This window comes from Amblyomma americanum, chromosome 8, assembly GCF_052857255.1.
Source record: "Amblyomma americanum isolate KBUSLIRL-KWMA chromosome 8, ASM5285725v1, whole genome shotgun sequence".
Classification (NCBI taxonomy): domain Eukaryota; kingdom Metazoa; phylum Arthropoda; class Arachnida; order Ixodida; family Ixodidae; genus Amblyomma; species Amblyomma americanum.
The window spans coordinates 101,219,182-101,235,173 of record NC_135504.1 but is presented as its reverse complement, the minus strand read 5'-3'; the positions used below and the strand labels follow the sequence as shown (position 1 = coordinate 101,235,173).

Sequence of the window (15,992 nt, the reverse complement as noted above, 5' to 3'; positions counted from 1 at the left end):
TGTATCTTTTCTTGCTTTTGGTTTCCAAATAAGCTGTCCATAGTCTACGCAGAGAGTTTATATATCACCAAGGCAGAATGGAATGGGAGGGGATCAGTCCTTGAAAATTGTCCTTATAGCAAGGTGTCCATGTTAACAAGACATGACTGCAAGTTCACAAGCATTGCTGAACAAACTTCTAGAGCCCTTGTGCATACTGGAAACCAGTGTAACCTTCCGATGGAAATCTCTCCCTTATTTGGCATACAGCACAAGCAGGGAGGACCTTCCGGTGATGTCTGCCCAGGCGTCCCCAAAGCCAGTGTGCAAGCTGGCTGCAGCTGATGTAGCGGTACCTCCTGTTGACAAGAGAAAAACAAGAGTCACTATTTTTTTCAGCATAGCAAAATGAAAGTTCAGTTTCAGGCTTTTACAATGCTGAAAGCTAATCATGTTATCAGTGTCTGTACAGTTAGTTCCAACGTCATTGTTTGCAAGTTAAATCATGTGATTGTCACTGTGTGTTCTTTCTGGCAGCATTGTGAACTCTGAATTCTATTGCAACATTTTGAAGTTACTGACAGAGAATGGTAGACAACAAAAATGCAACAGTGGCATGACCCCAATTTCGTGGCAGCATTGAAACTTTTTATTCATGGTGCCACGGTTCTCCACAGGCAGCACAGGCAAATGTTGCTGAACTGCTATATTGGCGCGTGCTCATGGGAGCGCGCCGACGATGAAGACGAAGTGTGCGTGTGCCGGTGGACAAAGACGAAGTGTGTGTGTGGTTCAGACAGCCATCTTGTGAGTTCCCTGCTGTGCGTTGGACTTCGCTGAGACTGTGATCTGTGCCGGTCCTGTCTTCGTTACATTTTTGGTGGAGGTGCTGGGTACTTTCCAACATCTACGTGCCCCGAAGGCTCTCAATGAACACGGATTTGACTCCGATTCATCGCAGTACGAGCCGCCGAATCCAAGGTCAGTCACCAGAGTACGATCCGTTATCCCCTAGGACCAGGGCTCCAGCTGCGACGCGCAGGACTGACGCGGCACCTATGGCTAGCAACGGAGACGCGGCAGCTATGGCTGACAACGGGAACTCAGCTGCTCATTTCCTGGTCCTCCAGCCACGAACGCCGCCTACCTTCCATGGCGAAGTGTTGGAGGACGCGGAGGACTGGCTTGACCAGTTCGAGCGCTTTGCCAGGTACAACGGCTGGGATGCGGAGCGGAAGCTGCACAATGTTTACTTCGCTCTTGACGACTCGGCGCGGACGTGGTACGAGAACCACGAGACAACGTTTCCTTCTTGGGAACGGTTCCGTAGCCAGTTGCTGGCGACCTACGTCAACACCGACCGTCGGGAACGAGCTGAGTCGGCGCTGCAGTCAAGGAACCAGCGACCCAATGAGAGCGTCGCAATGTATTATGAGGACATGACACGACTGTTCAGAAGGGCGGATCCAAACATGGCCGAGGACAAGAAAGTGTGCCACCTGATGTGCGGGATAAAAGAAGAACTGTTTGCTGGGCTTGTGCGAAACCCACCTAACACCACTTCGGAGTTTCTATCGGAGGCCACTACCGTCGAAAAGACCCTGCAACAACGCGCCCGCTATTACAATCGCGCCGTGAACATCGTATCAACTGCCGACTTTGCGCCAGCCTCCAGCGATTCCGCTGACACCCTTCGGGAGCTGGTTCGATCTATTGTCAAAGAAGAGCTGCACAAAATGCGCCTCTCTGCCCTGTCGCAGCCGCAGTGTCCATCGTTAGCACAAATTATCCGAGAGGAAGTGCAGCAGGTGGTTCCTGAACCTGTTGCCCCTGCTGCACTTACACCGACGCCCCCGCGCCAGACGTACACGTCGGTACTCCGACAGAACTGCGACCTCGCCCCTTGGAGCACCAGCCCATCTGCATCTGCTTTCCAGCCGCGGCCCCCGCCTGTCCCTGTGTTGCCCGAAGCCTGGCTGCGGAAGACGGACGTGTGGCGGGCACCTGACCAGCGGCCCCTTTGCTACCACTGCGGTGAGGCTGACCATATCTTGCGGTGGTGCCCTTATCGTCGAGCAGGAATTCGCGGATTTCATCCGCGAGTCCCCTATCCGCCCAATGGCGAACGGTCCCGCGAAATTGAGGAGCACCTGTCAACGCGCCGGGACCATACTCACACTGATTTCCCTCGCCCTGACTACCGCCCACCAACCTCTACCCGCTATCGTTCGCCGAGTCCCCGTCCTCCGACAAGCCGTTTCAGCCGCTCACTGAGTCCTCACCGAGGAAACTAGACCCAGCGGCCTGCGGAGGTAAGGCCGCTGACGAGCGAACAGCCGAACATCCTCCATCGCGTTCCCGACCAGACGACGGCTATCAAACGAGGACACGTGACGATCACAAAGGATGTGCAGCTTCGAACTTACCGGTCGATATCGACGATTTAGCGGTTACGGCATTGGTTGATACGGGAGCGGACTATTCGGTTATGAGCAACGAGTTAGCAAAAGAACTGAGGAAAGTTTTAACCGCGTGGACTGGGCCTCAGATTCGCACAGCTGGTGGGCACCCAATTACCCCTGTTAGCCGGTGTACGGGGAGAGTTACAATCGACGGATTTATTTACGTTTGTGACTTTGTTGTCCTACCTCACTGTTCGCGCGATGTCATTCTCGGCCTGGACTTTTTACAAGCTAACGGCGCCGTTACAATTTACAAGAGCCGCGCGTGACGTTTTCGCCGACGCAAGCAATTGAAATAGCCGACCCAGACGACTCCAGGATACCCGCCCTGCGTATTGCTGCTGATGACGTGACGGCGCCTCCGCGGTGCAGCATGATGGTCCCCGTGCAAAGTGACTCGCCCGGTGATCGAGACGTTATGGCAGAGAGAAACGTCAGCCTTCTACTCGAGAAAGGAATCTGCGCTGCAAGAGGGCTTGTTCGCTTACGGGATCGCTCTGCGACGCTCTTGATCACCAACTTCGGAAGCGAGTTCCAGCCTATTGCGAAAGGAACGGCCGTCGCATACGTTACCGACTTCGTTGAGCCCGCAGAAATATGTGCTCTGGAGCTACCGTCGCCGGACGGACGCGATGCAGCAACCGTTCTGTCTACCGTGGACATTAATCCCGGCTTGTCGGTGGGTCAGAAGCAGCGCTTGTTAGAGCTCCTTCACGATTTCGCAGAGTGCTTCGCCACGACATCAAAGGTAGGGCGCACCCCGGTAGCCAAACACCGCATCATTGTCAACGAGGAGACTAGCCCCATATCCCAACACCCGTACAGAGTGTCGCCGGTGGGACGGGAGGCTATACGATCCCAAGTGCAAGAAATGGGACGGCTTGCGAGATGGAGCCTTCGCCTCCAGGAATACGACATCACGGTAGTGTACAAGTCCGGCCGTAAGCACAATGACGCCGATTATTGCCACGTGCACCTGCCGACGTTGCTCCGGCCGAAACGGAGGACGACTTCCCGTTTCTTGCTCTCGTCACGTCGTCCGATATGGCCCGGCGTCAACGCGCTGACTCAGAGTTGCGTCCGCTCATCGAGCATCTGGAGGGCCTTAAGACGTTAAGCTGTTCCGCGGCTTTTCGTTCGAGGTTTGGGTTCCTAGAGTCTCCGAGATAGCGTCCTTTACAAGAGGAACTTCGCCCATAACACGGAAACCTTTCTTCTGGTTGTGCCATCCGAACTCCGTCCAGAAATCTTGCACGCCTGCCACGAAGAGCCATCGGCTGGCCATTTGGGTGTTACGCGGACGTATGCCCGCATTCGTGCGAAGTATTACTGGCCAAAGTTGCTCTCATCAGTCCAGCAATATGTGAGGACCTGCCGTCACTGCCAGCGACGAAAGACACCACCAGTTAAACCCGCAGGGCTTCTCCAGCCCATCCCACCGCCTACAACACCTTTCCAACAAGTGGGCATGGACTTGCTGGGCCCATTCCCATTGTCTTCCTCTGGGAACAAATGGATTGTTGTGGTGACGGACTACTTAACGCGGTACGCCGAGACACAGGCGCTCCCCCACGCTAGTGCTCCAGAAGTGGCTCAGTTTTTTATGACATAAATCGTCTTGCGTCACGGTGCGCCATCAGTCGTCATCACGGACCGTGGAACCGCCTTTACGGCGGCATTAATGCAATTTCTCTTCGAACACATCCACACCAGTCACCGGAAGACAACAGCCTATCATCCCCAAACAAACGGCTTGACTGAACGCCTCAACCGGACGCTTGCAGATATGCTTGCTATGTATGTCGATGTTGAGCATCGTACGTGGGACGAATTTCTTCCTTATGCAACCTTCGCCTACAATACGGCAGAACAGGAGACTACCCGTCTTACATTTTCCAGCTGGTCTACGGACGGTGTGTCACTACCATGCTGGATGCTATGCTACCCGCTGCTCACGACGGAGACATCGGCCCCTACGCTGACGTTGACACATTCGTCCAGCGGGCTGAAGAAGCCCGCCAACTCGCAAGGTGCCGGATTCGACATCAACAACAACTCGACGCTGGTCGCTACAACCTCTGCCACCGATGCGTTCGGTACGAGCCCGGCGACTCTGTATGGGTATGGACACCTGTGCGCCGCCGCGGACTCTCCGAAAAGCTCCTCCGACGCTACTTCGGTCCGTACGAGGTGGTTCGTCGTATAAGTGATGTCACATACGACGTTTTTCCGCGGGACACGACCTCCTCACCACGTCGGCGTCATCCGACCGAGACTGTCCACGTGGTGCGCATGAAGCCCTACCATGACAGGCTGCAACCCGCCGCTTTACCAGCTTAACAGCTCTCTGTATTCTCTGCCGTCCGCCGTCTATACCGAACATTACCTTTGCTGTCCGTGTTCGTTTCCGGCGTTGGGCCGCCGCCTTGATGGAGGGGGTAATGGCGCGTTCTCATGGGAGCGCGCCGACGATGAAGACGAAGCGTGCGTGTGCCGGTGGACAAAGACGAAGTGTGTGTGTGGTTCGGACAGCCATCTTGTGAGTTCCCTGCTGTGCGCTGGACTTCGCTGAGACTGTGATCTGTGCCGGTCCTGTCTTCGTTACAATATTCATACGAAGTTGCGAGAGCAGGAAAGCATTTATTTACAAGGCCAAAGCGGGGATTGGGCACGTCACTGAACAGTCAGTGGCGAGCACCATAGCTCATTTTTGCGCCCACCGAGTCTGTCGTCATTTTCTCACTGCACTATAGCGCGGCTTAGCATTTCGCCCCAGGTCAGTTGAAGCTTGTCCTCAAGCAATTTAGACAGCATTGTGATGGCAGCATTTGAGGGAGGCTATGTGAGTCCATTCGGCCATTCGGCCAGTCCATTCGGCCTTAGACACGCACCAAGGCTTCTGTCTGATGGGCAGAGCGGTACCAGTGTTAATCTATAGTGTTGCATGCCATAAATTGGCAGCGGAGAGGAAGTGGCTGGCTGAGCAAAATCAAACACTGACACATACTGGCTAAGAACAGCCTGTAATGCAAGCAGTTCGGACGACAAAAGCGACTTGTTAATCATGCGATCGATATTGACGGTGAAGTCTGTGGCTCGACTGGAATGCTCACACTTAGATATGGATCTGATAGTATGAATGTCATAAGCATCAAATCAAGCGAGTTTAAGCCCCAACAGGATCAAAACAGGTTCTGATGAGGCATTCACTGTCCACACTTGTGCGCAACCGTCATCTACGATAAGAACGACCTGTGGCACGAGAACATTCTGTTTCGCAGTGTTGTTCACATCTGGCTCAAAAAGCAAGGCTCAAAGCACTTTTTGTGCGGTGTTCAATGCAAAGCTATTTGTGTAATTAAATAATTCTGTTTGATTTTGTGATACCACCTCTTCTGTCACGCACGTCGGCCCTACCACTTTACAACTTTAGAGCTGGTGGGTGGAGCTGCGGAACAGCTGGGAGTTTCAAAGAGGTATGCCTTGCACCGTCAGCACATGCAAGATGCCAGTGTCGACACGTTTAAGACAGGTTTACTGTGTGACTGCTGAAGATGCGGATTTTATACACCATGCTGTGGCACAAGCATCCACACATTAGTAGAAGTGATGATGGATGCAATGAAGTCTATCAGCAAATTCTTTTTAATTGAAACGATTAGTATGGCACACTATAGAATGTTACCACCTAATGCACGTTGCCAAAAAATGATGGCAATGAGAACAGCGCTGGAATGGTGATTGTTCTGGCAGTGAGTGGGGCTAGGTTACCTTGCTATGAAATTCCATTTTGTACAGTCTCCTGCGAAATAAAGGATTGATTGTTTGGTACTGATTTTACTGCAGTTCTCACAATCCTTTCCATTGCAATCGGCTTCTCTAGTGCTGCACCTGTTAAAGATGTAAACTCAGCCAATAAAACAGAAATGTGTCTGGCCAGCATCCTTACAACTATGTGCATGATCTTCAACTGCATTATCCAAGTTCACACATGCCAGAAGACACATCTCATCTGCTTGCTCGTTTACTCGAGAATATTTTACCGCCTGAGTAGCAAAACATCGTGATCGTCCACGCATATGAAAAAAGACCACCGATGTTGTGTTCGCACTCGCGTGCCGCGATGTGTATACACACCGTGGCACCTAGTGCAAACACATCGGCGCATTTACGCATTTTCCTAGGGAGCGATGCCATCCCAGAAGTTATCGCTAGGTTGAAGTCTTTGATGAGCACTGGCTCCCCGTTTGATTACAGCGCTTCGCATGTGAGAAAAGAGCAAAAAAAGGCGGTCGCTTGTTCATGCTGCGTCTCCCTTTGAGCATTGTTCTTACCCTGTGTGCTCGACGCGTAGCCCATGATCCAAAAGCATTTGCAGTGCCACCGTAAGCACCACCTCGTCGAGGCACAGGGTGTAAAAGTGGGGGTGCTCCGTGATGCACCCGGACGGCTGCTTCACAGTCGCTGCAGGGATCTCGCGGCAGCAGGTGCTCTCGAGTGCAGTGGGCATCGACACGCACCGCCCGCAGAAACACCTATTCGAATGCTTCAGTTAGCGATTGCACTCTCTCGAAAACTGCTCAAAGTAAGCAACAAGATTCGGACATACCAGTGTGTATTCCCGACACGACCGGGTTCGGGAGGCTCACGGTCGGGGCTTCCGCAAGTAGCGGTTGTGCCGCGGGCTACGACCGCTAGTTGCTGGCCGCACGTTCCGTCTTCGCAGCCATTGTCACTGCCACCGCTGTCGTCCTCTGACGACGGCTCATCTGGCACCCGCAAAGGTGTGTCGCCGTACGGCTCAAACCGCAACAGCCGACTCCTTTCCAGCAAGCGACGCTGCAGCTCGGGAAGATCGGCCATTTTTAAATAACCTTCTGCGCGTGATGCAGCGTGACGTCATTTTGACGCCACATTTGAGTACATATAGTGCTCTGACCTCGGTCAACTATGGGCCAGCAGGCCTCGCTAAGCCGCCATGTTGTGTCGGCGACAGAAGCCTCGGATTGGCTACTTATGATGACGTTTCCTGTAGAGTTTAGGAGGACGCGTGCCGGGAAATCGAAATTAACTTTTTTTCGCTATTCGATCAACCCGGACGATGAAACGAATCACTGTACGCTATAGAATGAAGGGTCAGAATTCCAAATATACACGTCGTCCAAAATTTTTGGAAAACACTTCACGACCCCTTTAATGACTACGCTGACTTGCATATAACTTTTAGTTCAGTTTGATCGCTCCACTTGCTCCATAAATTCTTCGCCAAAGTACTCGTGACTGCGATCCAACTCATCGCTCAATCATATATGCCCCCGGCACCAAGGCATGCTACGTAACAAAGCCGCCTATGAGGCATCCTGCGCACTTACCTACCGGGCACCAGGCGTTCCTTTGGAGGACCCTAACCTACATCACTGCCATCTTTTTTCTTCTAAATATATTATTGAGCACTGTCGGGCCGAACACCGGAGCTACCCGAATCTTATGAACGGACTGGGCAAAGCTGGCAAACGAACTCTCCTTAGCCTTTTTACAAACACCCTGCTGTGCCCGGCGGTTACCAAGCACTCTAACTCTTCTTTTGACGGCCGCTGCTCATTCTATGAGGAGGTGTAATCCCTCATTCTGAGACTCCGTTGGTCCTGACCGCTGCGCATGTCGCCGAAGCAGGGCCTGCTGGGCCGATAGTTCTTGGCAGCAGAGCAGAGACGCCTCCCTGTCCTCTCGGGTAGTGGAAGGGGTTGTGGGGGAAAGATTTTCCCTGCATGCCAAAACCATGTGAATGTTGTTGGCCACCTTCCCATAGAATGAGCAGCGGCCGTACCCTGCTGTGCCCGGCGGTTCTCAAGCACTTTAACTCTTCTTTTGACGGCCGCTCCTCATTCTATGGGGAGGTGGCCAACAACATTCACATGGTTTTGGCATGCAGGCAAAGTCTTTCTGTCTCCCCATCACCCCTTCCCCTACCCGAGAGGACAGGGAGGCGGCTCTGCTCGGCTGCCAAGAACTATCGGCCCAGCAGGCCCTGGTTCGGCGACATGCGCAGCGGTCAGGACCAACGGAGTCTCAGAATGAAGGACTCCGCCTTGTATTGTAAGGGGCGAGACCCTCTAGGGGCCTCTGCGCGACCACCTTTCTGTATATATTGCTTTATAAATGAATTTCACCACTACTGTTCTGTTCGATGTCAGTGCACGTTAAATATTCTCACGAGGTGAAAATTAATCCGGAACCCTTCACTGCAGCACGTCTTTTTTCCTTTCATCTCTTAGTCTCTCCTTTATCCCTTCTCTTACGGCAAAGTTCCGGTGTCCACCGATATGAGAGACAGATGCTGCGCCATTTCCTTACCCAAGAACGGAAGGAAAAAATTGGCTGTGGTTTAGCTCTGATTAACCGTAGTTGAATTGCGAAAGCCTCGTTTCTTCGGCACGTCGTCTACGCATCTTCTCATTCCGACGCTCTCGAGAGCACAAACTGGTCTCTTTCGCCCTTAGAGTCACTCCGGGAATAGAACGACTTCTTTTAGCCGCATCTTAGTTACGACGCTTCTCGAGTCATACGGCGCGTTCTTCTGGCGTCTCTTGAGTAAACAAACACACTGCCGCATGTAAGTTTAGGAAACGCACTGCAACAAACACACTGCAAACCACTGTTTCACAAACAGCCGCTCAAATACAATCGAGAAGAAGAATTATCTCTGCTTCATTGCTTCTTTGTTCGCGAATATATTCCGCGACCAGGCGGTATTTGGAAGCCATTTTATATTCACTGTATGTTTGCATGGGGTACTTGAGCAATTCTGCAGCCTTTCAATTCTATTCTCTTGCGGCGACTGCGAACAAAAATTTCCAATATTCGCAGCAGTAACGCCAGTAACTCGCACCACAATAAAACGGGCAGTGTACAATGGGTGTTAATTCGTTCCTACGATGACTGCGAGATGGCGCTACCCATTGCAGTGCTAAAACATTTTTGGCAGTTTTGTTGTTTTTGCTTGCCGCACCAATTGGAATTTAGCGATTAAATCTCTCCTATGCAAACAAGTGCCTCACCCAGAATTAGTGCAAAACTGGCCGGGAAACGTTCCCTCTACGCAAAAGGTCACCAAGAGCAACGCTTTTCTTTTAAATGTGTTATTTTGAAGCAACACTCACTGTTACGACTACGAGGTCGAGACAGTCTGAACGTGCTGCGTAAGAAAATAAGCAAGGAACGACCCCTACGTGCCCTGTCCTCAACATTTCATGATCGCCCACAGGTACCTGCGACGCCAGGCAATTATGTTACTTCGCTCGATAAGCGCAATGATCCGTTTTCTTTTTTGAAATGTGAATCCCACGTCCTTGATAAACCTCCACAACGTCGTTTACTTGAAGTTCTGCAAGTCGTTGTCCTAATCGAGAGCCTTTAGCACAGTGTCTAATGTTTGGACTTCCCTATTCTCGAACATACTGTGCACTTTCAGATGGATGCAATGGACTGTGAAGCGGTCATTCTTTTCTCTTCGCAAGCTTGAAATCTTCACGTCGCAAGGTCTATTCTTTGGAAACGCCAGAGGCCTACACAGACGCTCCGCCTTTATTCTGGAAACGGTACGGGGAGATACTCCGGTATCCTCGCTCGCAGCATTCAGTACTTCCCGTACACTTTACCGGAAAACGTATCCAGGTAGGTATGCAGGAAAACGTATCCAGGAGTACATTTGCTAATACTTGCTTAGCGTGCCTTGACAGCTTGGATGTACGAGCCGTCAGGAAAATGAGTGCAGGAGATGTCGGCGGGGCCGCTGAGCCGGACGCCATTTTCTTAAAAGTGAAAGGGAGCGCTTAAGAGTAAACGAGGCGGCCAGATTTGCGGGGACAGCGAAAACGTGAAATTAAAAAAGACGACAAACGCAAAATACAGAATCGCAAATCTCGATCGACTTGATCGCAATAAGAGCGTTTTTGTGACGCTGATGACAAATGTATTATCCACGTAGCCTGCCGGCAAAGCATCCGTTATTTCTGGCGCACCACAAGTGACGCACTACTGTGTGTTGCGGATGCAGGTTGCGCAAAAGAGAGCGCTACTTTTGGCAGCGTTCCATCTGATCTATGAAACGGAGCGTACATTACGGCAGCGTTTCGATCCTTCAGCTTAGCCGTGCCGTGGCGGCGCCGTCGCAGCGACGTGGTCCCGTGGTGTGGAGCACCTGCCGGCGGCGCTGCGCCGTGGCTGGTCACGTGGGGCGGAGCAACTGCTGGTACCGGCGGCGCGGCGCACCGGAGAAACCGAGCCGCAACAGCTGTTCTCATGCGCCGTGTCAAGCGGGAAAAAGATGAAAAAGGAATGCGCACAGTAACGAAGCGGAGAATGGCTGATTTTTCATTTCAACTAAGGAGGTTTTACTCGGCCAGCTGTAGCTATTGCGTCACTCCAGGTTTATGCAGAGCTGAACCACCGCCAATTTTTTTTGTTAAAGTGTCACCCTTAGGAATTGGTATTTATCTAACCTTTCACGAGGACGTGAGGAACTCGCCTAACACTAGTGCGCATCTGATTTTGGTGTGTTCAGTGAGACGGCTGGGTTTGTTTAGAAAGCGGGGTTTTGGTCTTCCTTTGGAGAATTTTCTGGTGTCGGTGGGGGAAAGCCAAGGCGTCTCGAACGGCGGATCGTTAATTCCATTCTATAAACAAAGAATCCACTGAGAAACTCCGCAAAGAAACAATAATCACTGCTAATGACAAGCACTCCGTTCATCCACTAAGCCCGAATTCAGGCACATTCCATCTATTGGCGAAGGTGTACAAGCCCAACGTCAGTGGACGACCAATTGTTTCGGGCTTTAAAACCGTGACGAAAACCTCAGAAGTTTTTTTGTTCGCCTAATAAGCTATATCCACTCTACATTTTCATCTCATAGAAAAAACAGCAACCCCTTTCAGGCTACGTTGCTGACCTCGATCTCAATTGCGACTCTATTCTCGTTGCCTTAGATTTGTTGTTCGCAGTACACAGACATACAGACGAGGATGGCGCAAATACGTAAAACAAATCTAAGACACTTCATTGATTAACAATCGTGTTGATGGCTTAAACCACGAAACTTTGCTGAATTAATCGTTGGGCTTAACAATTCTGAATTTAATAACGATCATTACGTTCAAGTAGCTGAATGTCATTGGGCACGAAAAACGGTCCTAACTATGCAGGTATATTCGTGGGTGTATCAGGAAACAGCTTCTTGTCCGATCACTCACTCAAGCCTTTATTTATTATAAACCCTACAGAGATGACATATTCCTAAATTGCCAGCATAGCGAGCCTGAACTACTTTCTTTCATCGCTGCTTTAACGACATGCATAATTCGATATCATTTTCGCACGCCTACTCAACTGACCGCATGAACTTTCTCGGCGTTACAGGGCCCCGCCGTGATAAAAAATATTTACTTCGCTGTACAAGAAAACCACTCACAGACACCGGTACTTTCACTTCCATAGTAACCACGTAACGCACTGCAAAACAAGTATTCGCTACGGCCAAGCATTCCGCTACATACGAATCTGCTCTGAGCACTCTGATTTTAATCGTAACTGCATGACATTGAAAAAACATTATTAGAGCGAAAGTACCCCGCTTCACTCATCGATGATATGTTTGCACGTGGGGCCCAAGTTGACCGAAAGGCCCCCTTTGACGGATCCAATCGCCCCAACTTAGTTTTGCAAACCAACTTGAAACTGATGCATTAAGCTTTTCTTCCAAACTTCACCGGCATTCTTCGCAAGCATCATAAAAACATCGGACAACGCGAACGACTTAAACTGACGTTCACAGACCCGCCCTGAGTAGTCTACATGCGATCAAAAAATCTGCGTGACTTGCTAACTTCTTCAAAAATTTCACATCATGTCTAGAAAGGCTGCCGCCGCCCGTCTAGAAAGCAAAGATGCAAAATCTGCGCATATAAGACTTCCTGAGTAATAGCTACCAACTCCGCTTCTAACCATCACAAAACAATTAAAGGCACTTTTTGCTGCGATACTTCGAACGCAGTGAATCTCTTGGAGGGCTCTGTGCGCAATAAGCAGTACATAGGAAAAACAGAAATTTCCGTTTGCGCTTCAACAACCCCGAAGCTCACTGCCCCTATCCCCCAACCTTACGCTATATAAACATGTCATCATTCCTGGTCACTGATTGGACAGAATAAAAGTTACCATCTCACAATCAGGATTTAGGACACATCATGATATAAAAACCCGCTAGTCATAACTCATTCACAAATTTGGTGCGGTTTCTGCTGGTTTAAACGATAGTCTAAGGATGCTTACTTGTCTGCTCCTCAAACATTTTTGCTTTTCACATGTGCGTTCCCTTTTTTTGAATTTTGGTTGTTTTTCTGTGTCTTTTAATGCCTTTTATGATTGTATCCTCGCAGCCAGGTGTGTTTTGTGCCTTCCTCCATGTCATGATATGTTCTTGAGAGTTGGTGGCTTAAACGCCTCCGACCAACAACGGAATTGTTCATATATATATATATATATATATATATATATATATATATATATATATATATATATATATATACTGCAGCATTGAAGCCCCTGCAATATATATATGTGTGTGTATATATAGCAGGGGCTTCAATGCTGCAGTTTACAAGTACACAGCTTTACGACAGACGCGGTTGTTGGTTTTAAAGTCTTATTGTGCCAACAGTTTCGGAAATGGTATTCCCTTCGTCAGGGCATGCTTACAATGGAACTGTTCTGTCAATATATGGACACAGAGCGAGCGAAGAGGAACAATCTCCGCCCTCAAAGCAAACTTGAGAGTGCGGGCAAGGGACCGTATAGAAGTCCGTGCAGCGGCTCTCACAGGGGCTGCGGATGAATAAAAGAAACATAGAAAAGACGCAGACAAAAACGGGGAGCTGGAAATAGTAAAGGCGTAGGAAAGACAACGAATTTGAACAGCGATATAAAAGGGAAAGGAGGCTTAAGCACGGCGCGCGGCGCACCGGGAGGCCGCACTTCCCACCCCCTACTACTACACTCCCGCGAGACGCCGCGGGATCCGCGCGGGTGGCTCGTATAATGCATCCTGAGACGCTTGCTGGGGACGCACACGAGAGACACCTAATAAGGTAGAACTTTGGGCTTCTTGGTGAATACCTTTAGAAAAAGACATAACGAAAGAAGACAGGACAGTGCAGAGAGAACACAGGACGAGCGCTGACAACTGCAGGCTTATTTGAAATCCACACTCGAGGAAACCAGTGCGTATTTTCAGCCACGCAGCAAGAAACGTAAAGATTAGGACGCCGATGCAGTTATCATGAAAATATCACAAGTAAAAAGTTCAGAGCACCAGAGAAAAGGTAACAAGCACCCCCTTTTTGATCTTTAACTTTCAGCACGAAGAAAGATTTTACGTTGAAGTCAGGAAACAAAATTCTTTATGCAAGAGATCAAGAGAAGTTTCGCTAACACACTTGTCCCTTCCAGTCCTTTGGATGTTACACGCCTCAAGAATTTCTCTGGCAAGCTGGTCTTTGGCGCGGCCAACAACCTTAGTTTTGTACAAATAAGAACGGCACCCACAGTCCCTACATTGCCGGAGCAAGTGCCTTCCGCTTACACCCCCTAGTAAAATGGAATGCTAGCGTAAGCGATAATTCAATGTTTGGCCAGGCTGGCCTATGTAGACGCTGCCGCAACTTAGAGGAATTTCGTACACATGGAGAACATTGCACTCAACAAATTTAGTAGCATGCTTGATGTTGTAAGCTTGTTTCTTGGCAATATTCCTGCTGGAAAGAGCGCAAACACTTGAAAGCTTTCGGGGTGTTGTGGAAACTATACCTACTCCGAATTTTCCAACAACTCTTTTTAAATTAGGCGAAATGATTTGAACGTACGGCAGTACTTCAAAGTTGTTTGTTTGATTTTCTTTCTGTGAATCGGACCGCGTTTCTTCTCGACGTAATTTCTTCATCAAAGATTCTGCCACTGCCTTGAGAACAGACCTAGGAAAACCAGCTTGCTTGAGTCGCTCAGCTTGGAGGTCAAACCTTGAACCCACTCTGTGCAAACAAGACTTTAAAAGAGCTCCTCTAAAATACAACAAAGGTATTTCTCTTTTCACAAGTTTAGAAGGCGAAGACTCAAACGGCAACACAGCCTTAGTCGAACGTGGCACATAGGCCCAACAAATGTGACTAGTGTGGTTAAAATACAACCTCAAATCTAAACACTGCAGTGAATGATGATGTGGGAGCTCCAAGGTGAATTTTAGGCCCATAGAAACATATGAAAAGCAATAAAAACTTTTGCAGCGATTAAGAAGAAATATTCTTCCGTTGATTGTAACAGGACCAGGAAGCAGTCAACGTACCTAAACACTTCAGCAGCGGGTGTAGTGTTGAATTTTTGGCTTATAGTGCGGTCAAACTTTGCTAAAAAGATATCACACAATACAGGCCACACGCAAGAACCGATACATATTCCACTTTTTTGATTGTAGAAGTTCTCATTGAAATGGATGATGGCTCTCTTCAGGTAAAATGTTAGTAACTCCAAGAAGGCTTCAACAGAAAGGCCACTGGAGTTTTGAAAGGCCACGCTTGCAGCAACATCAATGCTCTGGCGAACAGCTACCAAAAGCTCATCGTGCGGAACAGAATAAAATAATTCTTCAATATCCACCGAAACGACGCAGTTAGCCCCGTGTCGTTCTTCACCGGGCACTTGAGCATTTTCTTTCGTGTTGCGCACCTTGAAAGGGTCTTCAATCTGTAGCTTGCCGAATTGAAGCGGTAGTATCGTACTGACCTCAGCTTGCCACGTTTCGCGCTCGGTAGTAGTAGTAGTAGTAGAAAACATTTATTCCAAAAAGGTAGGATAGAGAAGCGAAAATATAGATTTTGGGTGGAGTCCTTATTTCAGGACCCCAATGTCAACCGCAGTTGCTCAGTTGCTCTCGCTTGGGATATCAGCTTTCGCTGCGTCGCCAAGTCAGAGCTGAGCAGGGCAGACTCCCATTGTTCCTCGGAGTGATGTTTGTCTAGTTCGGGGGGCTTGGGACCAGAGCAGCCCCATGTTACATGATATGTTGTTGGAATTCCGCCACACCAGGGGCAGATGCTGTCATATCTGTCTGGGAAGATGATGTGGTACTTGTGTATATTAGGAAAGGTGTTCGTCTGTAGTTGTCGCCATTCCCTCGCCTCTGCCGCCGTTAGCTTACGGTGTGGTGGGGGATAGACTTGTCTTTGTGTTCGGAGAAGGAGGAGGCACTCGCGTACGTAGAGGGGAGAGGGGTGAAGTCGGGGAGGTTAGTCGCTCGGTTAGTATATCCTCGAGCTAGACTGTCCGTGGCCTCGTTTCCCTCGAGCCCCTCGTGCCCAGGAGTCCAAGTGATTTGGTGCTTGCATGTGGAATTTTGAACTTGTGGGGTAGTCAGAATGGGAGCGACGGATTGTGGAAGTCTGCCAGAGAGGAAGAGGCGACACGCGGACTGGGAGTCGGTAATAATTTTAACTCATTTCTCGTAG

The 15,992-nt window shown here is 49.6% G+C and overlaps 1 protein-coding gene across 1 annotated transcript; it reads right to left on the bottom strand.

Annotated features, from left to right (window-relative positions):
* Positions 1-11: 11 nt before the first annotated feature.
* LOC144100592 (uncharacterized) lies at positions 12-7,304 on the bottom strand. The gene is made up of 3 exons (XM_077633488.1): positions 7,051-7,304; positions 6,776-6,976; positions 12-338 (listed from the first exon to the last, which is right to left on the bottom strand). Exons 1-3 carry the CDS (start codon positions 7,302-7,304, stop codon positions 179-181), a joined length of 615 nt encoding a protein of 204 aa, XP_077489614.1. The 3' UTR covers positions 12-178.
* Between the last annotated feature and the right edge of the window lie 8,688 nt (positions 7,305-15,992).

Excerpts from the sequence above, each read along its gene's own strand:
- LOC144100592 (XM_077633488.1), bottom strand. The coding sequence starts at position 7,304 with ATGGCCGATCTTCCCGAGCTGCAGCGTCGCTTGCTGGAAAGGAGTCGG. Across the intron at positions 6,977-7,050 it reads CGTGTCGGGAATACACACTG|GTGTTTCTGCGGGCGGTGCG; the intron begins GTATGTCCGAAT and ends GCATTCGAATAG. Across the intron at positions 339-6,775 it reads CTACGCGTCGAGCACACAGG|GAGGTACCGCTACATCAGCT; the intron begins GTAAGAACAATG and ends TCTTGTCAACAG.